This window comes from Ambystoma mexicanum, chromosome 12, assembly GCF_040938575.1.
Source record: "Ambystoma mexicanum isolate Mex_15411 chromosome 12, UKY_AmexF1_1, whole genome shotgun sequence".
Lineage (NCBI taxonomy): Eukaryota > Metazoa > Chordata > Amphibia > Caudata > Ambystomatidae > Ambystoma > Ambystoma mexicanum.
The window spans coordinates 81,506,317-81,534,114 of NC_090936.1; the positions used below are offsets into that span (position 1 = coordinate 81,506,317).

General features: G+C 47.4%; 1 protein-coding gene across 2 annotated transcripts in view; it reads left to right on the forward strand.

The window, feature by feature from the left end:
• GSAP (gamma-secretase activating protein) overlaps positions 1-27,798 on the forward strand; it is a 2,819,616-nt gene that overhangs the window by 344,647 nt on the left and 2,447,171 nt on the right. For both annotated transcript variants that reach the window (XM_069628052.1, XM_069628053.1), the window contains exon 6: positions 15,405-15,493. In XM_069628052.1, coding sequence (XP_069484153.1) covers positions 15,405-15,493 — 89 coding nt within the window. The remainder of the gene's footprint in view (positions 1-15,404; positions 15,494-27,798) is intronic.

A 27,798-nucleotide genomic window follows, 5' to 3' on the forward strand; every position in this document is an offset into this window, starting at 1 on the left:
CAAGACTGGTGGGCGGTGTTAGGCAGAATCCTGTGCAGTTCCCTTGGGGAACACTGCAAAAAGATTAAGACTACAAGAGCATGCAGTAAACCCAATTGGTAGCAGTTTGCACCACCCAGATTTACCTGGTGGCTGTGGCTGAGAAGTCGGACTTCTCTCAAGAAGAGTAGGGCAGTATGTAGAGTATACACAATAGGGCCCAAAACACAGTAGAGCAAACAAACACTGACAAGAGCTTTGTATAAAAAGTATATAATTATTTATTTAAAACACACTTTATGGCATATACTAGTACTCTAAATCAAAAGCAAGTTAAAACACAGTCAGGTAAAGTATACACACCTCCCTTAATGATTATCAAACAAGTCTAGGTCAAAACACCACTATTTGTAAAAACAGATGTGAGCGCGTAACCTAGATGGCACTCCAATAATTCAGTTAAAGGGAGAGAAAAAGGCAGAGCATAAAATAAAACGGTTCCCAACACTTTTAAGAGTTCAGAGCAAGGGGAGAAAGGCAGGTTATACTGTAGAGCCAAAGTTCATAGGCCAGGCCCACTTTAAATGGAGCAAAGAGAAATGTGCCCAGGATCACACGGTTTAAAGTGCAGTAAAAGTCTTTGCAGAGTGTTCCAAAGAGATAGTTAGAAGGCCTGGAGCCAACCCATTTTAGAAGCCAAGGATTTAAGGGTCACCTTTAGCAATCTGTAGAAAGGGAGGCCAGGCAGGGCACAGTACCTTAAAGAGAAAGGAAGCTCCAGCGGGGGCAGTTGTTCCTGGCAGTGGTTGAAGTACGTGGTTCGGAGCAGGGGAAGAAAAGATCTCGTCGAGGAGGAAACGTGGAGTCGTTGCACTGCACAGGGATGAGACCAGCCACGGAGTTCCCGGTTAAAAGGTGCAGTCCTTTTATTCGCGGTCAAAAGTGGTGAGCTTGGCTGTCCGGCCGCCGGGGTGCTTGGCACAGGCGATTCGACCAAGAGACGTCTTTGGAAGGCGAAAAGGGCAAACTGGTTGATCCCACCAGCTCAGGGGAAGAAGACGTCTCTTGTCGTCGGGAAAGTGGTGAGGTGGCTGCAGCAGGGCTTCACCGGTGGTGTCGTCGTTGCAGATGGCTCAGCGTCTTCCCTCTTCAGATTCTTAGGTCCTGTGGCGACTTCTGACGTTCCAGTCCCAAAGGCCCTGCTTTTATGCATTAAAACCCCCATTCATCAGCCTAGCTGTCAATCACACATGCTAAGTGGTGAGCCGGGCGGCTCACCACTGGGCCAATCAGAGTAGAGTGTGACTTGGGTTGCCGAGGCAACGCAGTCCAGGGTGCCGATTCCCCCCTCCACCCTTCCTGTGGAACCCAGACAGAGTGGCACCATTTGGAGGGCTACTGTGGAGAAGCCCGCCAAAAAAGTGGAACAAAGGGTTCGACCTTGGTCAGAGTTACAGAGACAGACACACATGCCATTTTAGAATTGAGTTCTGGCAAAAAGACCCAACCGGGGAATAAATATTGAATAAATAATCCGGCGGTATCTTTAACATTGCACCAAAAAAGTGGTGCATTTAAAATGAATGGGAAAATCCCATAGGAAATATTCCGGTGAAATATTTTGTGTAGTATCCACTGCCACCAGCCAGAAACTCGACAAGGGGGGACTGGACAGGGGCCTCTTGGAAAACAGACCCAGGGGCAATCTAATTACCCCTACCAGTACTTCCACAATATGATGGTTTGCACTGGTTCTGTTCACAATTTAAGACTAGTAAAGTCAATGGTGACTTTACATGCCCTGGGAGACAGTAGTCAGTCCCAGGGTATGGAGTCTATGTTTGGGTTGTCACTATGACACCCCGGGGTTACTGCACTGAGGGTGCTGTGTAACACATACACAAAAAACCAGATAATACCCTATGGAGTAAAAGACCCCATCGCTCAAAATCACACAAACCGTCAGAGACATACCTCAAATCATGCCTAAGAGTGGGAGTAAAAGAGTCTCACTCTTAGCAGTAGAAAAAAACAAACCCGAAAAAATCCAGCGAAGCTTCTGGGGGACTCACTAGGTTTGGGAAATTAGCCTTATAAGAGAATTCTCCTTAACAGGCGGGTGCCGGTCCTCCCGACAGGTGTTGCTTGCTGGGTGGAACAGCACACGCCTGCACACTTTCACAGAAACACTGGTATCGTTATTAACGGTGTAGGTGCATTTCCCCGGCTTACTACGTGTAAGAGAAAATAAAATAACCAACACAACCCCTGTCGGGGAAAGAGGCACTGAGAACCGGCTGCAAGAGTTCAAAGGATGGTTTATTTCTCCAGCTAGGAAATAACCCAAAAAATGCCCAATCTCATTTACATCATCACTCATATATATATATCAATTAAAGTAACTCTAACAAAAAATACTAAATGGACCCGATTGGCCAGGCGGTGTGGTGCTGTAGGTGTGGGTGGCATCTCTTCCTTCTGATTGGCTGACGAGATGATGGACGTCAAATATCTTGTGCTTCACGCAGGTCAGGGTCCGGTCACTGTGGTCACTACCTAAGGTAATATGTTGCATTCGTAAAGCACTAAATAACAAATGATTTAAACATTTTATTCTTCTTTTCATATTTCTACACAAATCACACATAGTATTTATTGTCAGTACAATTGGGTCATTCGTGGCTTTAATTGGAGGCCTTGACCTTTATTGTGCATGTAAAAAGAGTCAAGCTGTGTTTCACATATCTCCTAAGCTTTAGACCTATTAGTATAAGAAAAAACATATATTGTGGCAAAGTGCTTAAGGTTAGTAGTGGGTGTGTTGGGTGGGTTTCGCAACGCAGGCGAGGGTCCGGCACTTGAAAGAAATACCTTACAGGGAGTGCAGGGTCAGGATGGCAATACATTATTCTAAATGGGGGTGGGTGGCTTGCACGTTTATGGGGACGAACGAGCAAAAAGTGCTTAGCTCATCCTGGTTCTCATGCTAACAGTGATCTTAGAGGAAGAAAACTGTATCATATTGGTTGTTGCAACTTTCTCCAGCTTCAGCGTGAGAATGGGAGCCCAGAGCTTTCCTTCGCAGGGGGAGTGCAAGGGTGGGGGCCAGCCAGCTGCCTGCGCGCCTTGTGTGTGTGTCTCTCTGTCCTTGGCTGCTGCGGTGGAAGGGGAGCTGAGCCTTGCTGTACTATCGCAGTGAGGCCTGTTTACCCAAGGTGGAGTCGAAAGGGGGCACAAAAGATGGATGCTCCGTGTTCTGCTCAGTAGTCCCATCTATCTAGCGGTCAACCGTGGTTAACTTTACATAAGGGCAAGGGGCAACCCCACTACTAGAGGCACGTGGTCCAAGCTTCGTACTGAGGAGTGTACGGTGCGAGGGGGCTTGGGGGCCCCTCACTCCCATACATTCCCCCCTTTCGTTACATCTAAAGTAACAAACTACTTATCTCATTCTTTCCGTTCTCCCTTCGGTAGCGCTCAGCTTCAGCCACAGCCTCATCCCAAGCAGGTGTACCCTTTATGGGCATCCATGCCTTGCACACACTTCTTAAGCTGTTACCCCTTCTTGCGTATTCTTCTGGGGTGACCATTAAGTATATCCCACCATCCCCATCCAAATCTATCCAAACCTCGTTATACCACAGCAAGTCCTTTGGTTCTTTAATGGTAGTCTGATGTAGATTATCGACCACGTCCCCATACTGCCTATAGATGGCAGTCATTCTATACTGCGGTGTGGTATATTCTCCAGTTTGTACTTGGGCATCTATCAGAGTAGCCACCGTTGTCTGTCGGCCCACTGTTACCATCATCATCGCTGAATTAGGCATATTATTTTCACAGCATCTTAGTCCCCGTTGGCACACACAAAATATTAGGAGAAGAAAGACAATAATGGGAATGAGTAGATTTGTTGCTATGTTCACCCATGATGGTATCCAGCTGAACAGATTGTCGAACCATGTGCTGTTGTCTGCTCCACCTTCCGTTCTCATTCTTTCTCCTAAATTATGCACTGCTGTTATCACGTGTGACAGTGTCCCGTTATCAGCATCTGAAGTTGGTACGAACGTGCAGCACGCCCTCCCAATTATTTTTGCAAACACTGCCGTCCATCGCCGTGATAAGATCTAAGACATATCTGTTTTGCATCGTCATCAGGCGCAGTGCACGGAGCTCTATTTTTATGATGTTGAATCCTTCTTCAGTGTTGTTAGCCAGCTGGATGAGCTCCCAGCGTGTTATCTGCAGCCATTTCGCATTTGTGCGTGCTTGAACGCCTGGTGCTAGAAATGATGCAAAAAATGTCTCTGCAGATGAGAAAAGCTTGTACTGCAGCAGGATTTCAGCAAGGAGTTTGGATATTTTGCTGCGTGACAACTTGGTTCTCAATGTTTCTTCTGACAACAGTTTGTATGCTGAGGGGCTCCGTGATCGTCTCATCGGGCTCTGTTGATGGTTCAGCCGATTGCCCTGCTGCCGATATGTCAGCCGATTGGCCTGCTGTCAAACCGTCAGCCGAAGGCCTTGCTGTAAACTGAACGTGTCTCTCTGGTATCACCATTAGTGCTGAGTGAAGTGTGGCTAGGGCACAAGTGCCCCTCCAGGATGCTGGGAGATGCAGGTAAGCTGGTTTGCCACAGATCCAGTATATGTCCATTAATGCGGCAGTGCCTTTTTTCATATTTGGTATTATTAAAGTCTTATTGCACTGCTGTGCATTTTCCATATTCACCTTCCCTTCTCCATGGAAGCAAAGTTTGTGCGGTATTTCCTTTTGAATCTTTATGGGTCTCTCCAGTGGTGTAACCCATGTCAGCTTGGTGATATGCTGTGACCAGATGGGGATGCACGTTTCTTTTGCCCACTCGTATGGTTCGTCTGGCAGCCTTCGAAGCCCCTCAGCTTTGCATTCAATCGTTTCATTATGCCACTTGTTGTCTGTATACCTTGTCCCTTTTATGATGAAAAATGGCTCTTGGAGGCAATTACTCCTTGTCGTCTGCTGGTGCATGTTTGTTCGTTTTCCAATTTTTCCATGGTGACTGTGTGTGCCTGAAATGTCTTTTTTATTCTACACAGCATCATATCAATCAAACATTGGGCCTCAGACAAGGGTACTTTCTGTGGAATTAACATTTTTGTGGTTCCAGTTGCATGAGGAATAAGTGAGCACACGTAGCAACTTTCATTACTTGCTTGCTTTGCTGCGGTGCTCATGTCTGAATACCATTTATTTGATTGGTCAGGGTGTCGGGGGTCCTATATTTCATCTAACCCCAGGTTATGATAAATATCATATCTGTTTTTTCTTCCCACCCCCCTTTTTCTCCTCCTTCTTTTGTTTTTTAATTGGGTACCAACTCGTTGATATTGCACCGGGAATATTCTGGACCATGCATCATCATTGTTGTTCATGGTGACGTGTGTATTCAGTAGTGGTTTCTGGTGCTGTGTGTGTGTGTGCAGTCTTATATTTCTGGAGTTAGTCAACCAATAGTAACTGTCATTTACATCCCATCCAGGCTCTATTTCCTTGGCCATAGTATTACTCAACAATGGGATAGCAGTTTTGTTTACATGCAATTGGTTATAGGGTGGCGTTGCATTTATACTATTCGATTCAACGTTATAAGTGTCCTTCCAAATGGTTGTTACTCCAGTCCATAATAGTTTAGACCCTGGTTTTGTCATATTAGCCCCGCTTCCCCCTTTGTTCATTGAATTTGCCACAAATAAAATAAAACATCATTATTGCAAATAATATGGCAGCATATTTTATAACGCATTCTACATTGCTCAATCTACTGGCCTTAGTGGCATCCCTATTTCTATCTAACATTTCAGCCTGCTCAGCCGTTTCATCGCATTGGCTCATGTTGAACCTATGTGGGCGAGACAAATTTGTTAAGTCATCATGAAAAGAAACATATTTGCAATTGTTCATTCTTTTTCATCTTTTGCTTAGTTAGGCATTTAACAATTTCTTTCCATTTATCATAAAAACAATGAGGAAAAATAAGAAAAATAACACAATTCATATGAAAGTAAGAGAGAAAAAAAAGAGAGAGAGAGAGACAGAATATGTAGAAATCATTTTGCTTTTTTACTATACTTTTCCTATCTTAGTTGCAGTTTTTCATCATGTCAGACTGTGTTAGTAATGCCATCCACACAGTCTGTTTCGTTTTGGGGGAGTGCAACACCGCGCGCCCTTCTCACGTCCGAGAGGTGCACCCAGTATTTCAGTCCCTTCACTTTAACTGCAGTTGGGGTGCTGTACACCACTGTGTATGGACCATGAAATCTTGGTGAATTCCACCTTCTTACAAAGCTTCTAACATAGATGTGTCCCCCTGGCATTAATGGCCCCTCCGGGCTATGTGCTGCTGGCATGGTGGTGCCTGTTGCTACATCTTCAGTAAATGGCAGAGCGATTTGTTTTGCTATGCTGCGTACTGTGCGCGTTAGCTGTGCTAGGTATTCCTTAAACTCTTCCCCCAGCACTGTGGCAGCCCTGTGTGCATCAGACGCCCTCCTAACAGGAGAGAGCGGCGTGTGCATTCTTCTCCCCGTCACGATTTCGTGCGGGCTCAAATGGTGATCCTTGCATGGTTGATTTCTGAGTTGGAAACAGTGCTAGGGGCAGACAATATATCCAATTTTTTTTCAACGTGCTGGATAATTTCGATAAATTGCTTTTGAGCAGCCCGTTGATCCTCTCCACAACTCCGTTGGCCATTGAATGATAAATCGAACATAGTTTGTTTCACCCCTAGAAGGGAGGTTACTTCTTTGAAAAGATCATTCACAAAGTGCGTGCCGTTGTCTGAATGGATCACGTCACAGATTCCCCACCGCGAGAATACTTTTCGCACAAGGAACTTGGCAGCACATTTTGCATCAGGATGGGGACAGGGGCCCGCTTCCACCCACCGTGAAAAAGGGCATACCACCACAATCAAGTATCTCGCTCCATTACATTTTTCTCCCATATCGGCGTAGTCGATATGTAGTTCTCTGAATGGACCTGTAGGGCGTGGCAAAGTGCCACGCAGAGTTCGTAATGTCATCCCTGAATTGTAAGTTTGGCATGTAGTACATTCAATCACAAATTTAGACAAGTATTTGTGCAGATTGGGAACAAACCAATCCTCCTGTATGTCTGAGGCGATGTGTTTTGCAACGTGAGCTGGGAAGTGCAGTTGTTGGAACGCTACTTCTAATAATTCTACAGGCATCACTACCATGCCTGTCGTTTCCTGTCTCCAAATGAGATCTGTGGCTGATTGTTTACACCCTCGTTTGCCCCACAACTCCTGCTCTTCCAGTGGGGCCCTTCTCTGGAGTTCTATCAATTGTGCTATGGGCGCGTTACTGTATGCTTCTTCTGGTTGTTCTGCTGTGGCTGTTTTTACAACGTACTCTGATGTTGGTGTCTTATTGAAGTACGAGGCCTCCTTCACTGCTGTGTCGGCTGCCGCGTTCCCCAATGAGACAGCGTCCTTTTTATTGGTATGGGGTTGGCATTTAACCACTGCCACTACCGATGGCTCTGCTAAAGCTTCTATTAGTTCATTTAGCAACGTGGCATGTTGTACGGGGGACCTGTCTGCTCTTCTGAACCCTCTCCTTTGCCAATGTGATAGCCCTGAGTGAACTGTGGTGGTGGCGTAAACTGAGTCTGAATATATTGTTGCTGCACAATCTTTGGCTGTGTGTAACGCGCTGATTAGTGCAGTCAGTTCGGCTGCTTGTGCAGAGTAGTGTGAGGGGAGGCGCTTTTGAACAATCACTTCGTATGTGTCGTCTTCCATGCGCACTACTGCCATCCCCACATGTTTCTCTCCGGTCTCTGAGTTTATGGATGCTGACCCGTCTATGAAATAGATTTCTCCTTCTGTAGGGGCATTTTCTCTTGCTTTGGGAATGTCATCGCCCTCTCCCTCATACATACTACAATCGTGTTCCTGTAAATCTTCAGTTGTGCATGGCTCTGTAATGAATGTGGCTGGGTTCACTGTCTTGCATCTGACCAAGTGTACATTTGGACTGGATATTATTATTTCGGGTAGTTCCCTGCATAGAGGCCTTTTATCGTATTGGTCAAGGTGACGCCAAGGTATTTTACCCCTTTTCCGCTGTGCATAGGTGAAGCTCCTCTGCCCGCCTCTGGATTTCTTGTTTGTCTCCTGCCAGGACCATTACCATTGACTTTTGCATATTTATCTTCAATCCGGAGTCATGAAGTAGGAAGACTGGAGGGTCTTGCGCCACCCAGGGAAGAAGCCAGCAGCAGAGCAAAACAACTAATAAAAGGTGCGCTCCTTAAAACCCAAGCAGGGTCCGACCTTCCTGGCTTTCCGGCCCACTGTAGCTCTGTACAGCGAATTCAACCAGAGGATGGGTCCTGGTTTGTAGTTTGGGCGAACTGATTGGTCCCACCAGCTCAAGGGAAGAAGTTTCCTGGAGGATCCAGAATCTGCATGTCATCTGCATATGAGTAGCACCTGAAGCCGTGAGAGCGGAGGAGCCCAACCAGGGGCTGAACATATGTTAAATAACATCAGGGACAAGAGGGATCCCTGAGGAACACCATAGAACAAAGAGAGAGAAGGGGAAAGAAAGGGAAGCAAAGAAAGTGATTTGCCCTGCCAGTCAGGAAAGTGGTAAACCAGGCCAGAAGGCTCCCGAGAGGCCAGCTGAGGTCAGGCGGGACAGAAAGTGTCAAAAGCCGCTGACAGTTCAAGCAAAATCTGTCAAGGGCCTGATCGTTGCAAACCACAGTCACTATGTTACAGTGACTGAGATCTCCTTTCACAGGGAGACTTTTCCCCCAAGAGCACAGCCTGTAGAGCTTATGTTAACCTGTCAGGCCAGTGGCTCAGGTGAAACGGGAGCAACCAGTAGTGCTAAAGGGAGAAAGCAGACATAAACAAGGTCAGCTAGATTGATGATAACACCATCACCCATGCACCCACTTCCTACCTGGTATCTGACGATGGTAGCGGGTACACCTAACAGGATGTAGCAGACACCTACCTATGGTGAAGTGTGGTACAGACAATTTCACTCCAGAATTGTAGACAGTTGATGTTAGTGTCCTTAGACAAAAGGCCTGACCTGTACGGCACGAGGGTGTAAACTACGGAAAAAAGTAAACCTACAGAGATCTGAGTGTTCAGCACTCAGTGGAAGTATCTATGTCCAAGATGTAAGTCCCATCCAGAAGTGGTTCTAGGAAAAGTCCAGATCCTTCAGTAGAAAAAGCTAAACAAAACCAAAAGTACAGTTCCAGGGACAAACTAGGGATGGCACTAGTCAAAAAGGAAAACCAGGAATCCAATGTCCAGCGTTCCAGAAAAGCAAAACAAGAAACCTCCAAAAAGCGTGCAAGAACGGAATCCAAGGAGTCCAATATTTCAGGCGTCGAAGCAGCAGCGCAGTTATAAAGCAGTCCAGGAAATGTAGCGGAGGGGCACAAGCCAGGAGATCAATTCACAGGAAAAGAAAGCCAAGTGTTGTAGCAGACAAGGGACAAGAGAAGCAGTCCAAGGAGCGGAAAATGGTTGGGAAACAGGAAGTTCTGAGGCAGAAATGTAATCGCAGGAACAATGCTCGCGGTGATCACACGGTTAAGGAGCACTGCACAGATTTCCTTCAGTGTTTAAATGCAGGTATCAGTGAAGGAAAGCCGACTTCCGGTTAGCGTCAGATGACACAAACGTAGCTCCTTTACTTTCCTGTACCCTCGGATACCTGGGAACTATAGTACTCAACCAGACGTACGCCACTTACTATGCAAGAAAACCCATTGCACTTTGTTGGGGTGATTTCCTGAAGGTCGGCAGGGCCTTCTGCGGACCTCCGGGGTTGGGGAGGCCCCAACTCCTCCCGCGTCCCAAAGGAGTATGAGGCACACACAAGAGCAAAGAGTTACTGCTTTTTATTGCACAAAACAGACAGGGACAGGTTCTCGGAGCGTAGGTACCAAGGAACATCTCAGCAGTGATGGGCTTGCAGGCCCTTTTTCTAACCAGATGACGCTACTATGTGCGTCACCTGGGAAAACTTTCCCCTAAACGTAACGCTACCCCGGGTTGGCTCCCTGAGTGGTAGGGTCAGTATGGATCAGTATAGGGGGGAATATTAGTGGTGGAGAAGAGGTCAGGTGGTAAGCTTGGGTCGTCCCTAAAAATGGTTACATAGAAAGTGTTATATGAGGAAAGTTAGTGATTGGTTGAATTATGGTGTCGTCAGTGATTAGCCCCTCGTACTCTGATTGGTTTATCCGCGAGCCCCCAAGCCTGAGACCATCGTCGTTCCCAACTCACGATGTACCTGGTGTTGGCAACAATGTATGACTATGTGTCAGTGGTGGACAATGGACAGATCTTACTACTGGCTGTTGGGTGCTCCTTTCCCATCGCCGCTGGTGTCCAACTTGTAACTTCGTTGTTGCAGTCCGGGTCCCAGACGTGAGACCCAAGAGCTTCTCTAGTCCTTGGAGTTTGGCATCGTATCGGGTCGGCCTGGTCACGTGTTCGGAGACTGTGGCTGAAGCAGAATTACAGGGATTTGATTTGTATTTCTTCTCCGAGGAGTGCTTAGCAGTGGCAGTTGTAACCTTGGCGCTGAGAGCGCGGCATGTAGATTGCAACTTCGCGGCCTTGGCTGTGGTGTTTCCGTCAGGGTTTGTTCTGCATGATCAGTTACTTGCAGCTCCGTCTGAGCTGCTCCGGGCATAGGGACTCTGGTTTGCAGCCTACGCTGGCCTAATCTATGGGTGGCGGCGTACAGTCCATAACGCGAGGGTCGCGAGGTGCGACTTGGGTCCTTATACATTAGTCCATCTACAGGGTGACATCCTCAGGGTTTTAGTAGCATAAAGCGTCTGCAAGCATATACACGAGCTCTTCTGGACTCTTGTGTTTCTGCGGTGCGGTAGTTAGCATATGTGAAAAATAACGATGCATGTCTGAGTGCGCGGTCCTCTACGTCATAGCACTGAGTATGTTCTTTGTGTGGTTTGGTGTGTGTCTGATCCTGGTGCTTGGCGGGACGTGTGTTCTTGTCCATTGTGGCTATGTCGTTATGTCATCTCTAACGATGGCGATATTGGTGGGTGACATCTAGTCGAGTTGGTCCATATGGTCGGTCTCAGCTCCACCTGAGGTCCCACCACGTGCCTGTGGGTTTGGGGCGTGCCCACGGTGGATCTTGACGTCTGGGGCAGCAGTCAGAGGGCTGAACTCATCCCGCGGTGGGTGCCTAGGCCGTGACATCATAGGCCATGGTTTGGACAGGAATTTGGGAAAGGGATCGTCCCATTTTCCCTCTTCAACTTTCTGCGTGGGACGCCACAAAATGTGCCATGGCTGAAGGCATCTAGAATATTTACATACAGATTGGAGAGCAGCTGGTAACGAGCGAGCCATGACACCACACCCCCTCCGTCAACCAGATCGTCCACAACTGATGCCAAAACACTTTTGATGCCTCTTCCTTGCCGAAAACTGACTGGAAGGGGTCAAGCAAGGAAGAGGACTCCATAAAATAAGACAGAAGAGGGGATATCAAAGCCTCAAGAAGTTTCATAAAAAAGGAAGCAGAGAGATGGGATAAAGGTTAGCCAGATCAGAAGCATCCAGTGACGGCTTTTTCAGGAGGGGGACCACAGTTGCCTGCTTAAGCTCATCAGGAATACATCCTGATTGGCAAGATAGGTTAACGGCTTGTGTGACCCTGGACATTATTTCCGGCATAATGTCCTTCAGGACACTGAGCGGAACGGGGTCAGAAGGGGCCACAGATTTGAGATGACAGATGGCTGTCAGAACGGCCTCATTAGAAAAAACAGGAAAGCTAGACCAACTGGAAACAGCCTGCTGACCAGGCTGATGTAAGTCCAGAGGAGTACTAGTGTGGTCCAATGAGATACAATGATGAATTACCTTGATCTTAGTATGGAACAAATTAGCCAGAGCATCACAACGCTACTGAGATGGGGCAGCTACTGGCATGAACTGAGCTGTTGATGAAAAAGATTTAACTTCTGCAAATAGCTCTTTAGAACGGTTGCGGGCAGATTGAACCTTATGCGTCAAGTAGTTAAGTTTAGCCAGCTGAATAGCTGTGTGCTATTTTTTAGAAAGTACACAAGTAATCGCTTTTTCATTAGGGCCATAGGACAAGCGCCACTTGCGTTCTGCTTGTCTTAGCTCCAATCGAGCCATCCTGAGTTCCTCAGAGAACATTGGCTGGGAACAGCACTTGCGTACCTGAGTGTATTTAAGGGGTGTCAGCTGATTAGCAGCAACCAAAAGCGCTTGGGATAAGGTGGTAAGATCCACAGGAGAATCTGTGGCACAGTTGGCCTTAACTAACGTCACCATCTGAGTGGCATCCACAGATCGCCAGTTTCTCCTTAAAGCAGCTGGTGGACGAAAAGTGTCCACACAAGGTGCCCCAAACACCAGTAAAGGAACTAAATGATGGTCCAACCAAAGGACCTGCTTAAGTGGTAGAACGGATGGACTAGAGCTCAGGTCTTGGATACCCCCTTGCTGATAAGTAGGTTCCAGTAAGTAGGTTCCAGAACACACTGAGTGAGACCACCATGCAACATGAGGAAAATAATGCCTAATATTGAAGTTGCCTAATAATATAAGGTTACAGTATTTAACCTGAAGCGAGGCTGCTAGTTCCAGAAAAGCCTGTAAAAATCTTGTATAAGGTCCAGGAGGACGATAAACTAGAAAAAAGTGTATGGAATAGGAGGCAGAAACGGCCAACTGTACAAGAAAATCCTCAATATCCAAACCATGGGACAGTGGAATGACAGAAAAGTTAAAGGTTGCCTTAAAAATAATTGCAACCCCCCGCCTCCACCCACCAATCCTGAGTTGCAGGAAACTCTATCCTGATGATGATTCTGTAATCCTATGGGAACATGTGCTTCCCTGAGGCATACTATATTGGGCCCTGCTTCGCTCAGGAAATAATAAACATGATCAGCATGAGCAACCAGGGAACGAGTAGTGAGCAAATATGCACTTATAATTGGGCTAGCCCTCATTTCTGGTCCACTAACCTGCCAGGACTACCACCAACAATCCCTTTCTTGGTTTACTCGCCTGCCAGGATAAAACTCAAAACACTACTACAAGAACTCTGGGGGAGGCTTGCTTCACACCTTTAGAAAAGTCTGACTTTCAACAACATTTAGATTCACACCTTCTTCTGTGAGGACACAAAACACATTGCTGCTGCTTGTTCCACTGATTTATTTGCCACATGCAATACAGGCTATGCTCCTCTCCTCCTTGATATCTCTTACAAGGAGTGCTTCTCTCCTGCCACTCTTGATTTTTTTTTATTTCACACCTAACAACTGCTGATAATGGGGCTCATTCTTAGTCAAGCGGTCCGGTTAAAGTGGCAGTATCCGAGGATACGGCACTTTATCGGACCGCCCAACTACTGGAGTGCCGGTGTGGCACCTGTGTTACCTCCAGCTACGACACCAAATCCCCTCCTGGAGTCCTATGGGACTCCATGAATGGGGATCAACACCGCTCCGCCGGCACCCATAATCCGGTGGCAAGGCCGCCAGACCGGGTGCACGAAACGGTATCCACATTTGCCGGGATCCTGGCGGCTCAACTGCCAGGAGACCGGCAGGGTTGGAATGTGGCCCAATGTCTCTTTATTACACTTGCCTTTCTTTGGCTTAGGCAATGCCTATTGGTGAATTGCTCAACTATTGCCTCTTCCCCACTCTCGGAATAATGTTTACAATCTTTCAGCAATATTGTAATAATAATTCTCTTGTTACTTTGCCAATGTAGGCTATATGCTTTCTGAAGGATTGTCCCCTCTTTGTCTTGACAATAATGTTTTTATAACCTTTCTTTTCTGGCCTTCCTTGAAAGTGAGTTATACTGCCACTAAGACTTTCTTGATATTCCAAATAATTGTTAGTGGTCAGTGTTCGACTACAGAGCCTTCCGGGGTTACCTAATGCATGCAAACTCACCAGTCTCTCCACACGCGTCTGCTCAAACCGCTGTTGTGGTTTCTTTGGATCTTTCCTGAACTCTGACCACTTCGGTCGTGATCCCGTGGCCCCCGCTGCTCCGTATAGGAGCCTGTCTTGCGCCTCCTACACTCCGTTTCGCCAGCCACCAGGACTAGCCACGATGCACAGAGAGCTTCTCTCTCTCCCACGGGACAGCCTGTCAAAGTACCGCTTCCCATCGCCTGAACTCTGCACTTCAGGTTTTCAACTGTGAAAACCATGAGGACCGAAATCTGCTTCAAAGACAACAGTGGCTCTGGCGTCTTCGTTTCTCTGCTTCTGCTACTGCAACCACGGCTGACAACCCCCACTACTGCTCCACCTTCTTGTTCTTATGGCCTGCACCTGAAGGGGCCTTAAATATTCAAAAGTCCCGCTCAGGTGTGGGTCATCAGAACCACTAGACTGCATACTGCAGTGTAGTGACTCTCAGCCCCTCTTCCTCATCCCAGGACTTAGGGCATTGTGGGACTTGATTTCCCCCAATGTGTTGGTTCATTTTTGTATCCTGAATACACCATTCAACTTTATATGATTCACTCATTTTATTGCATATACCTTTAGGGAAGTATTTTAAAGGGATTAATGGTTGATTCAGACATAAGGTAGAAACATGTTTATCAGAAGCCAGGGTATTAGTGCTCTGGTTTCCATATATATATTATTCCCATGTTGATTACAACAATTTTCACTACCAACAAGGTGGGTAGTTTGGGAAGGGTAGCCTCACTCTGACAACAAGCCATTAAATATTCCGGCATCATGGAAATGTCCCCGTCTGAAGAAAATAAATACCACTTCTCACCTAACAGAGCCATCCTATCCCCTATGGGGGCCTTCTCCTCCCAGGCGATCCACCCGGCTAATATCACCCAGACGGTCAGGAATCAGGGAGCGGCAGCCTTCCCCATGCCACCTGGGAGGAGACTTTAGGCATGAATTCTGTGAGTAGTCTGCAGGATTCATCACACAATGCACTCTGAATCCTCACAGTGCGGGGCATGCACATCTCGACAACAGCCTGGGCATTAACAACCATCCATTCACTTCAACATGCAGGTGCTGGTGATTCATTAAAGCTTGCCTGCATAGAAATGGGAAAGATGTTTAACCTATTTTGCACAAGCACTATGCAATAAGCAGCTACTGTTTATTTACTTTATATTCAACTGCATTTATATGATGATTCCAGCAACTTTTGATGGTGATTACCAAACTACTTTCGATAGTGGGGTATCCATATTTTTTTTATAGAGATTTATTTCCAGCTGCTTGTGCATCTCCACTCAATTTTCTGGTGCATATATTAGGTACAAATTATAAAGTCTGTCCTTTCTCTATGCAGGATCTAAATATCTGACATTACTGATTGAGATCCATCCGGTGAATGATCTACGAGTCCTCAAGGCAACTGAGAGCTACGTCCAAGTGCAAGTAAGGAATTGGATTTTCAGTTAATCATCTTGAAATATATTGTGAAAACAGATTGTGCTTCCCATACACATGCATAGCTCACTGTTCAATGAAATGGGAAAGTCACAAGCAAACTGATAGTGATCAAGCGGCGTATGTAATTGCTAGTTATTGGACGAAAGAGTGGCTTCCACAGTCAAATACACAACAGACAGCAGTCCTGCACCTTCATTCAGCATACTCTTTCTGGGTATGCTAGTGATCACTCAACTCAATGATACAGTAGCAGCACAAAGATCATGCCTGCTAGCAGTGTTTGGAGGCCAGAAATTATAGTAAGCATTTGGTCTGTGATAACGGGCATGTAATTATCAATTCAGCTGCTAGTTCAAATCCATTCCTTTCTTGACAATACAGTGCACATTTCTTCTTGTAATGTGCGATCTCCAAGGCTGGTGCTTCAGTCGGCTTTCTTTTAACAACATGAAATCCTTCTGCCTCTGCTGACTGTTGAAGAGATTCTACTGTGTTGACTTTGGTGTTGTGAGAGTTCAGAGATGAGAAACGGACACAAATGTGCAGGGTTATCAACATTTGCCATTTTTATTAAACAAAAAGGATGGGATAAAGGCCTATCTTTCCCTATCCTAACGAGAATGACCCTACCTATGAAACTAAAACTAAAGTTAGTTGACCTTGTGTCCCACTGTATCTGACCCTCACACTAGCATATACAAAAATGTGTAAGTTAATTGTTTCTGAATCCAACCCAATACATTATATTGTGAAAGTTCAAAAAAGGTTATTCCAATAAAAGGAATCCATGTCTTCAGGAGTTGGCTCCCTTCCCCATAACCAATTCAGGAAGCCTGGAGGAATATGTGGTTCTATTAATGTTCTTGTCAAATGAACAAAGCATTTCTTTTTCACAAAGTGTCTTCTTTGATAAAGCAAAATGTCTCATCCATGGAATACTGTTGTCAGAATAGCAAAATACTTATCTTCTCCATCTAATACTTTTCTTAGAATGGCAAAACCAAATGTCTGTCATAGAACACTTTTGTCAGGATGGCAAAACCAACTCTTATCTTTCTTGGTATACTGCCCTGCCAGGAATTTCTTAACTTCTTTAACTGACGAACTCTTCATATCTTGGTTCACTGTCCTGCTCAGTTTTTACTCCTATAGATCTCCTGGTTTATTCTCCTGCCAGCTATCATGTTCCAAAAAGGATCACTACCTGATTCTCCTATTAGGTCTTTCTGCAATCTTCCTTCCACTTTAGCTATCACAGAATCATAATTCGTCAATAGCACAACTTGTCAACTTCAGTGGTTACTTGCACCAATTTCCCCCATACTGTTAATACATATATATGGGTTTGTTCAAGCTCTGTCAACCTTTCTCTCAATCTCTCTTGGCAATGCTTGTCCCAGATTTCCTCCAACTGACGTCTTATGTCAGGAGAACTGCACAACTCTTGCCTCCTTATTTCTCATACAATGTCTTTTGGTTTATGGCAATGTGGCTTCCAGGTTTCCCCCCAACTGACATCTCATGTCAGGAGAATTGTTCCATATTTTCCTTCTCTTTATAATTCTATTCGGTCAATATTCAAAAGTATTCTTCAAATGCTCTCAGGCTGACTCACCGGTAAACCGTGCTGTTGCTGCGAGAGTCTTTAGCGGGGCTGGCTTCCCCGGTTGCTCTACAGACTTTCGTTTGGTTCTCGTGTCAGCATTCACTTCTTTTTAACCTGCGCCACTCTGCAGGGCCGCTCTTCTTCTGATCCTGCTGCGCATCGTTCACCTTCTCATTACTGGAGTTTCTCCTTTCCGGTCTATAAAGCTGCCGACCTGCTGCAGGCCGCCGTTCAACGCTCTCCCACAGCTCTTCTGCTGTGAACTGCCTCGATCACCGGTCTCGCATCCCGCTCCGCATACTCTGCAGCTTCTCTCCTCTTCCCTTCCTCGATCCTCTAGCTGCAGGTGACCTTCGAGTTTAAATGTCCACTACAACTGATTACCTTTTAGACAACTAGAATGCACTTCACGCTTAATGTCACATTTCCTCCCCATCGACTCCTTGTTCTTCTTCGTCTCAGTACCCCAGTCATTATGGCAATTTGAGTCCAAATATGTTTTGGACTTTTCGAGATGATATTGTCTTAAATACTTGTTGGAACCAGGAGAGTTTATGTGGATATTATGTATAGTGCTTTTTTGCTCAGAAAACAAATCCAGGTCAAAATCATTATAATCAAAGGATGATGGAGGTAAACCCTGCATACCAGAGATGTAAAGGTTATTCCACTGGGGAGGTTTTTCATACACAGTGGTTTGGTTTTTAACAGGGGAAGGGTTTGAAAAATAACATGCCATTACATATTTAGGGATTATGGGGTTTTCCTCTTTATATAGAGAAGAATACTGCCTCTCTCCTAAGGAAGTCATCACCTCATCCTGACAGCCATCTCCTCCAATGTGATCCTCCCTCATATTAGCACCCCCACAGTCGGGTTTAGGAAGCGACTGCCTACCCCTAGCCACATGGGAGGAGACATTAGGCTGGGGATCAGTGATGACTCTGCAAGATTCTTCATAGTTTAGTTTTGTAGTGTTACCATCTCTGTATATGTTAAAATCCAAAGTCTACAATAGCCTACCATACCTAAAAAGGATGTATGAGTGTTTCCTGATTTTTTGATTTTTTTGTAGATTTTTTAAAAGGTTTACATTTTTTGCATTTTTTTTAATGCAACTTTGCTGAATCACCCACGCCCAGATTTTACCACTGGGAACCCCACCTCTATATACTATACGCATACTTACTCTTACGTCCCGTCCCCTTTCCTCCATACTGGATGGGCATCCCTCGCTAGGGATGGGAGACGGAACCTTTTTCACCAGAAAAAAACTTCTGCCTCTTTAAATTTAGAGGCGCGCAGGGGCGCTGCACCAGGAGCATGCGCTCCCTGCATCGTCCACCGGCGCCACTTCTCAGTCCCCTATTCCACGTCGACAGGTACGGGCCGATTTCACCAGCGCTCCTGGGTTTGGCTTCGGCCATGAAATACATGCGCTCTTCCTCAGATACTTTCTTCTATCTTTTTGTCAATCAGGTACTTGATCCTCCAGCGCCACGCTCCTCTCTGGTGCATTTTGACTTCAGCAGGTGTCAAGCCTGCGAGGGGCTCTTCCCTACTTCCGATCCCCACACTCTTTGCCTCTGCTGCCTTGACCCCGACCACTCTTTGCCCCTGCTTCCCCTGCTGGCTCCTTCGATTCCGGCTCCCCTACCTCCCACAGTGCAGGCAGTTCTGCAACAGCCTCTGCAGCAGCACCGGCTCCGGTTCCTACACTCGCCCCTCACAAACCGCACACTATGGTGGACAAGGGCGAGGAGGACGACCCCGACAAACGGTCATCAGCCAAGGCCTTCCACGAAGGCTTGCAGGTTTGGTAGAATATTTGGGGCTTCCTCAACCCGAGGTTGAGCAATAGCGGAAGGGGTTCTGGCTGAAGTCCTCACTCTACGCCAGACTGGCTAGAACGCGGATCCCGATGCAGAAGGACGTTGTTGACTTGGCGAAGAAGGGGTGGCTCAAGCCACACTCGGACCAGCCTGTCAATTGGCGCCTCAACACTTGCTGTGGGCACACCCTCAACCGCACTCTTCGGTGATTGCTGGGTCGTCACTCTACTCGAAGCCTCAGTCGTCCTCGGCCACCTCGTCCTCGGCGCTGCTAGGTAAGGAGGAGAAGATTTTGGAGGTGTACGGAAAGAAGATGTACTCCAACGCCTCTCTAGACCTATGTAAATCCAACGCAGATGCCATGCTGGCAGCCGTTAACTAGAGACTTTGGGGGGAAATAGCCGACTTCCTTCCAGAACTTCTGGTGCAGAGCCAAGCACGCTTCAAGGCTGGGCTGGCAGAGGCCAAACTGGTGGCGCAGGACATCATGGAGTCCACTGTGGCCCACATTGATACCTCTGGCCGGGCCATATGCATCACCACGGACATGAGAAGGACTGCCTGGCTTTGGGCTACTAAGTTTAACCCAGATGTTCAGGAACGCATATTGGACATTCCATTTGAGGGTAGTGACCTCTTTCACTCCACCACCGATGAGGAATTATATAAAAAGAACAGTTCCCAAAATGCGAAGTCTTTATCCTAACAAAGGCCACGGCCAAGGCGAACACGCAGTCGCATCAACGCTCTGATAAGGGGCGGGCGTTCGGCGGGTTCTGGGGCGTCCAAGAACAGAGGTCGAGACATCCTGACCGTTCTTCGAGTTAGCACCGGTGCAAACAACAAACAACAAAAGGGGGGCAAGGGCTTTTTCCAGTCCCCCTCAGCAACATCCTCAGAGGGAAAGAAGGCATGACGTGTCCCTTTGGGTGCACATGTCTCCGGTGGGGGGCAGGCTTGCCTTTCACGCACAGTTTTGGTGCCAGAAGTTTGCGGACCCCTGGACCCTCTCTGTGGTATCCACGGGGTACCGCTTACCGATCCCTCCCTCTCCTCCCTCCTCCCCTCCACTCCCACAGATTGGGACAGCAACTCTGTTGGCGGAAATTCAATCGCTTGTCTAGAGCCTGGCAGTGGAAGAAATCCCAGCCTCTCAGCGAGTCTTGGGCTTCTATTCCAAGATTTTCACCATACAGAAGAAGAACCAGCCTGGCCTGAGAGTTGTGTTGGACCTCTCCACCCTCAACCTCTCCCTCCCTCTTCAAAAATAATAGTTACACCAGCACTTATCAAGGAGACACTGGGCAAGGGAGACTGGATGTGCTCCCTGGATCTGAAGGACGCTTATCTACATGTGACGATTTGGTAGCCGCACCACTCCTTTCTGTGCTTCAGGATCATGGGCTGCCATTTCCAATACAAGGTGCTACCCTTCAGCAATGGCAGCCCTCCTCAGCACCCAGGGTCACCACATCTACCCATACCTGGACAACTGGCTTATCGGGGTGGGATCTCCAGAGGCGGTTTTCCACACTTTCTCCGCACTTATGACCACACTCCGCGACCTGGGATTTACAGTCGACCTCAAAAAGTCTTTGCTGCAATCTACGCAGAGCCTGACCTTCCTGGGCCTCATCTGGGACACAAACTCTGAGAGAGTCTTTCCCTCGGAGGACAAGATCACGGCCATCAAGGGGGCCACTACTCACTTCCTTACCCGAGCAGTGACCTCGGCCTGGTGGTACCAACACTTTATTGGGTATCATGGCAGCGGTACCACTGGCTGTACCCCACAGGAGACTCAAGATGAGGAGATTACCGCTGCACTTTGCAGCCTCATGGAATCAGGAGAAGGGCTCCCAAGCGGAGCCGGTCAGCCTTCTTTGCACTTGGACCTCAAATGGTGGTCCAAGGACTGCAACCTGTGCAGGGGCATACATTTCCGGCAGACGGGCCCGCAGGTTACCATCACAATGCACTCCTCCCTGGAAGGCTGGGGAGCCACTCTGGACAACCACAGTGTCCATGAAGTCTGGACCCGGCCGAAGCAGGAGTCTTTGATCAACTGGCTGGAGCTGAAAGCCATCCGGCTAGCTCTCAAAGCTTTCCTTCCGCTTATCAGTGGCAAGACTGTCCTCATACAGAGCGGCAATTCCACCAGCATCTACTATGTCAACAAGCAGGGGGGTACCAGGTCCCCTCCACTATGCAGTCTAGCCTTAAGCATGTGGGAATGGGCCTTGGAGAACGACTTCTAGCTCAGGGCCGTGCACCTTCCGGGGTAGTCCAACCTGGAGGCGGACAGGCTCAGCAGACTGGGAGCGGACAATTTCGAGTGGCAATTGAACAATCAAGTACTGCTGGAGATCTTCATCAAATGGGGGCATCCTCAAGTGGATCTCTTTGCCTCCTGGGACAACAAGAAGTGCCAGCAGTTTGCGTCCTGGCAGGGGCAGGGCCCCGGCTCCCTGGACTGCTCATTCCAGATACAGTGGAATGGCATGACAGCGTATGCCTTCCCTCCCACACCCCTGGTCCACAGGGTGATCTGCAAGATAAAGGAATCTGCTCACCTCAGCATCATTTTGATAGCTCCACGGTGACCCGCAAGACTGTGGTTCTCAGAGCTTCTCTACCTGGACAGGCAACCCATTCATCTACCAATGAGCCCAGCTCATCTTCTGGCGCAGCAGGGGGCAGGGTCATACACCCCGCTCCACACAAATTAGCCCTTGCAGCGTGGTTCCTGAGCAGGTCACGCCGAAGCACCTGAGCCTTTCTCTGACTAACCTAAAAATCATTCAGGGCGCCCGAAGCAAGGCTGCTAGGACCCAGTACAAGAGTAAATGGACTAGGTTCTGTCATTGGGCGGACTCGAAGGAGATCGACCCCCTTAAGTGTACTCTGGATGATGTACTCTCATTTTCGGCACACCTTGCTCACTCAGGCATGCATGTGGACACATGCCGCACCTATTTGGCAGCCAAAGGGGCCTACATAATTCGGAGGAAGAGGTCTTCTCCTCTTGACCCGGTGGTCAAGCGACATTTGGCAGGCCTCTCCAGGCTCTACCCACCCATCAAAAAACCACACCCCGTGTGGGACCTCAGTGTGGTGTTGGGCGCCTTGGCGCACAAACCGTTCGAGCCAATGGTGTCTGCAGACATCAGGCTGGTCACCATTAAGACAGATCTGTTGGTGGGCCTCACCTCTGCTCGCAGGGTCAGCGAGATCCAGGCATTAGTGGCATCAGACCCCTAAACTACCTTTCACAAGGATAAGGTTGTCCTGAGAACGCACCCTGCGTTCCTACCCAAGGTAGCCACTGCTTTCCAACTTAACGAGGAGATATTCTCACCTATGTTTTTCATCGACCACAAGGACGAGGCTCAGAGGGTCTTGCACTGTGTAGATGTCAGACGCATTCTGAAATTCTATCTGAACAGGACCAAGGACTTCTGCAAGTCAGATGCCCCATTTGTCACCTTCGAGGGGTCAAGGCCAGGTTATCAGGCTTCCAATGCCTTGATAGCAAGGTGGATGGTTGCGGCCATCAAGAAAGCCTATGAGGGGCAGCACAAGCCACTTCCAGCTGACATGCATGCCCATGCGGTCAGAGCCACGGCCATTGCATTCCAACGGCATGACTTGTGGCAGGTGATCAGCAGGGCGGCCACCTGGGCAACCCCTTCGACTTTCTGTAAGCACTACTGTTTGGACGCCGCCTCTAAGTCAGATGCGGCTTTAGGACAGGCGGTTCTAAGGAATCTGTTTTCTTAAGGAGAGTCTCCTCTCCACCCTGGGGCTACATTCAGTTGTAATGGCCCAGACAGTATGGAGGAAAGGGAATGGGACGTAGGAGTAATTAATAGTTACTCACCGTAGTGACTAACGTACTCTTAGTCCATAGTCCCCTTCCTCCATATGTCCTACCATCCTCCCCCTAATAATACTGATGTCATTAGGCAATGTTAAATATTGTCGACGCATCAATGGGGACTGAGGAGTGGTGCCGGTGGGCGGAGTCAGGGGAGCGCATGCTCCCAGGGCCACGAACCTGCACGCCTCTAAATTTAATGGGGAACAAGGTGTCTTCTGGTGAAAAAGGTTCTGTCTCCCGTCCCTAGCGAGGGACGCCCATACAGTATGGAGGAAAGGGGACTATGGACTAAGAGTACCTTAGTCACTACGGTGAGTAACTATTAATTTTAACATCTATAGTTTTGAGGTTAAAAAAAAGTGGTTAAGAAATTGGCACAAAAAATATTTGTTAATGTTGCATTCAGCAAAGTGTACAATACCCCTAAAAAGGCTTTTATCCATGTAACGGTTTAGGAATCTTATATATTGCTTTCTTCCTGTGAGAGGCTATAGCCCTCTGTCCCAGATCTTGAACCCTCTCTTAGCAGAGTTGCAATTTATGTTTGGGAGCTTCAGGTTCTTTTTTAGCTAAAGCAGTTAGCAGCACCTGAGTGCCCTGTTTGCATTCCTCAAAGGAGAGGGAAGCTAACAGCAAATCACCTATTTACTTGATCTACATTGACCGACCTGTAAACTTGATATCAGTCAGTCAGTTCAGCTGTATTTCGATCTGTAGATACTAAAAGCAACAGCAGGCAAAAGAAAGTTTAAATCACAACTGCTAGCAAAAAACCCTTAATATAACATCATACAAATTTGCAAAATATATATATTAAAATATAGCACATCCTTGCTTGCTCATAAAAAGATTCATTTTTGTTCTTGAAATGTCGTGGCTCCCTGCTGAAATGCCAAGTACGGGGGTATTGATACTAAACACAGGATTTCATTATAGACTTCCCTTTGTCTCCTCATGTAAATACTTGGGCCTACAACCACAAATAGACAACATCATTATACAATTCATCTTCAGATTGTAAGCAATTTGTAAACATCATTGAGCTACAAATTCAAAATTGTACATAATACAGAAATCAGTAATGGTGGAAACAAATAAAAGCATAAATACTCAGAAATCAGAAGAGCATAGATGGAACACTCAGTTTGCACCCCTGGTGATATTAGGCAGTGGAGCGAGATCCATGTAGTACAAAACCGCATGCACTGCCAGTTCATCTTTTGAATTTACACACAGTGCTAGAGCATCTTTTACAGTTGTTACTGATCTATTTGCAAATAAAGGCATAAGATATCTCTTCCTGATGTTAAAATAAAGTTGACAAAATATGAGGAAGTGCATTACATTCCAGTCACATTTTCACATAAAGGGGCATTTGCTGGGAAGATTATTATTCCATTTGTGCAATAGTTCACCCAGGGGTAGTGTCCCGAACCAGAGCTTGAGGTACAAGGCCCTGGAGAATTTTGAGGAGACATTGTCCAAGTAACTTTCATTACCGCAAATCTGTTTATGTTCCCAATACGTCCTTCCCCTCTCTTTACTTGCAATATCAGTGAGGAGTACACTTACTTCCATGTAAGTTAGGTCCTCCTTGATCTTTGATTTTGCGTCACAGTCATGGAGTTGAGATTTTGACCAGTAATCACAGAGACCAAGTGAATGCAAAACCTCCTTTAAGTATTTAATCCATGGGAGCAATCGGCCTCCCTCTTCAATTGCAGATCTGTACTGTAAGGCACTGATGGTGTCAACAATAAAGACAGACACAAGTGATCACAGTTCAATGGGGGCGTGGCCTGCAGCCGATGGAGTATGTCGGCAGTGAAGACGGCACCCGCCAGATCCTTCAAGATCCGTCGAATAAATAAGCTCCAAGCTGGATGTATAGCCTACAAATGGTAGGAAACATGTGTGAACATCTCCGGTTCACTGGACTGCGAGGTGGAGTGCAGAGATTAGCCTGAAGCTGAGAAATGAGTGGCGAAATGCCCCGGCTGATCGAGGCACCAGGAACAAAGATGGTACCGGCATAACAAAGGAGGTTGGTGAAAGGTGCAAAGTGCTCAGGAGTCCCTGGAAGGTTGACGGAGCCCAGGCGAGCAGGCGGCTGGCAAGCGCGTTACTGGAGACTCGCACCGCCTGCCAGGACTAGAGTGTAAGGGCGGAGAGAAGCTAGAACCCAAGAGCACACAGATTAAGGGCAGCTTGAGGTTAGGGACGGCAACAAATAGCCCATTCAAGGTGGCACGGCAGTGGCAACAAGCAAGTGCTGCGTGTCCCCCCTCTTTTGAGGCCTGGTTCCCCCACAGCTGGGACTTAACATAGAGCTACATATTGGGGCTATTGGCGGCCACAGAAGGCATAAAGGCACAGCATACGCTAGAAATATAGTCAGAAGGACTCTACTATACACTGCTGAAGCCCGCTGTGAGTCTGTGCGGATAGCGGTGGAGGAGCGGGCTCAAAAAGTGAGCCAGAGAATCTGCAGCAGTAAGAAGTGAATAGCCCCTGTTACATTGGGCCGAGCGGCAAAGAGACAACACGTTGCCAGCAATAGACACGGCAAGAGGTGACGACCATCGGAACCTGGGCCGTGTGTTGAAATCTGGTGGGAGCCCCATCTTAATTAAAGCCTGCACCAGTCAGAAAACAAAACAATAAGCTGCGGTAGGATTGAAGCAGCAAGAGGGGAGAATATAATATCCTGGGCTGAGCAGAGAAACCACGGGAGTGACCCCTAAGACATTAAGACTGCAGCGGATAGATAAGCACAGAGGGTTGCTGATTGATGCCTCCAGCTGCAAGGAGATTGCATTGATGAACCTGGGTGGTGTGGTGGAACCAAATCTGTGCCCTGTTTGTGCTTGATCAGAGGAGACATGGACGGGTGCCACAGTATCCTTGAAGCTGGCAGTGAAGCGCAGAGAGCACAGCAATATCTGGGCCAGGCGGCAGAGTGTACATTGTAGCCCTGGCGGTGCTAGGCAAGAAGCAGCACTCAGTACCTTACAAACAGCTATAAGAAGGACCTATATTAAAGTAATGTTTCATGTCGAAAGGCCACTCACTTACACAACAAGGACCTGAAGACCAAGCCCCAAAGGTGGGCCAGTAGGGCACACAGATTGAGTCTGCAACTCACCGGATTGAAGGAAGCCACCCAAGACTGGATGTCACCCTGGTCCCTCACAGGAGTACCAGACATAACAAGTACACCCAAAGAAGTGAGCTGTGCCACAACGCCAAGAAACAAGGTCAGAGCACATATTCATGGTGAATCAAGTAACGTGTAATCGGGGACATTAGCAGAAGTGACACTTGAGCAGGAATATTGATAATAAACTAAAAGAGATAGCAGATTGTCTGAATGGCTGCCAAATGGACCAAAAACAAAGCAAGCCAACCTACCTTAGATGGTTTTGCTAAAACCAAGCAGCAGGCACCTGGTGGTAACACAGAATTGCTGACGGTGTGAGGGGAGAGCGACATGGAGCTGTACAATCAAATAATGTTATCGATAGCAGACCTGAAAGCCTTGTTGGGGTCGAAGATTAAAGCAGTGCAACTAGACGTTGGGCTGTTGCGGCAGGACGTGCAGAGCCTCGCAGAGTGCACTGCTTAACTTGAGTCACAAGTGAAAGAGAATTCAGCGGCTCTCCGAAACACACATGTATTGCAACAGAAAGTCAGCCTTTTGGAGAACAGGGTCGAGGAGGCCGAAAGGACAGGGCCCCTAGAAATAATATTCGTATTGTAGGTCTGCCTGAGGGCGAAGGAGCAGATCTGATGACATGCATACAAAATATGCTACTCCAGGAAATTGGACCTGGCAATCTCACACAGGGCTTTACAATAGAGAGAGCGCACAGGGAGGTAGCTTGGCACCCCCTCCGGGAGCTCCCCCGAGACCGATTATTGCTAAGTCCTGAATTATAAAGACAGAGAGAAAATACTGACTTATTCCAGGCAAGGGGGAGACCTGAAGAGAGCCTTAGCAGATCTGGCAGTCTATCCCGATTACATGTTTCAAGTGCAGAAGAACAGGGCACAATTTACAGCAGCAAAGAGCAGGCTAGTTATAGCCAGATTGAAATATATGCTGATCTACCCAGGGAGGTTTCAAATCAGCTACAAAAATAAGACTTGGTTCTTCGAGCATTCAGAAGAGGCGCAAGCATGGATGGATAGGGAGGAGATAGGACGAGGCGAAAAAGACAGAGAAGACGACCTGGGCAGATGCAAGGAGGGTCCAACCCGACCTGAAGCCAGGAATGAATAAGGCACTTTGAACTGTACTCAAGGATACAGGGGTGCTTTGAAAGTTCTGTAGTTATACAAACATCCTGAAACTACTGGGCTAGGAGACTGGATAAATCTCCTGGTAGTACATGGCGATTGGGGTCGTAAGATGGATCGCTCCCTGGGGCAATGGGTCGCCAGCATGCCCAGGGAGACATCAGAGCTATCATGAGAGTCCCAGGATAAGCGGGCTCTTATTGAACGTATATAGCTTGTCTGCGGAGCTTATTACTTTGCTACTTTATTACTTGATTTTGTAAGTGAGTTTGGGCTTTTTGATTGGATTTAGATGGCGGGAGAGGCCATTGACTGGTGATGCAAACTACGCAAAGAGGTGCCAGACTTACGAATGCGCTGAGTCACTTCCACCAAGTTCTATTTTAGAGGGCACTTATTTTATGTGCCCACCCGCTGTGCACCGTCCTGGAGTATGTATACCAAAGGACGATGTGAGAAGCGGATATGCCCGAACGAGGGAGCTGATGTTGGGCAGTTAATGGTTTGGGGAGTTAAAGGGGCTTGGGGTTTGTCCACCCGAGTGTGAAATAAGAATGTTGGAATAGTATATTTTAACAGATTTCCAAATAGCAGCAAAAGGAAAATGCTTATAGAAGCAGGGGTGGTCAGCCTCCTCAAACCGTTCAAATGGTTATGGCTGGAACAATAAAGG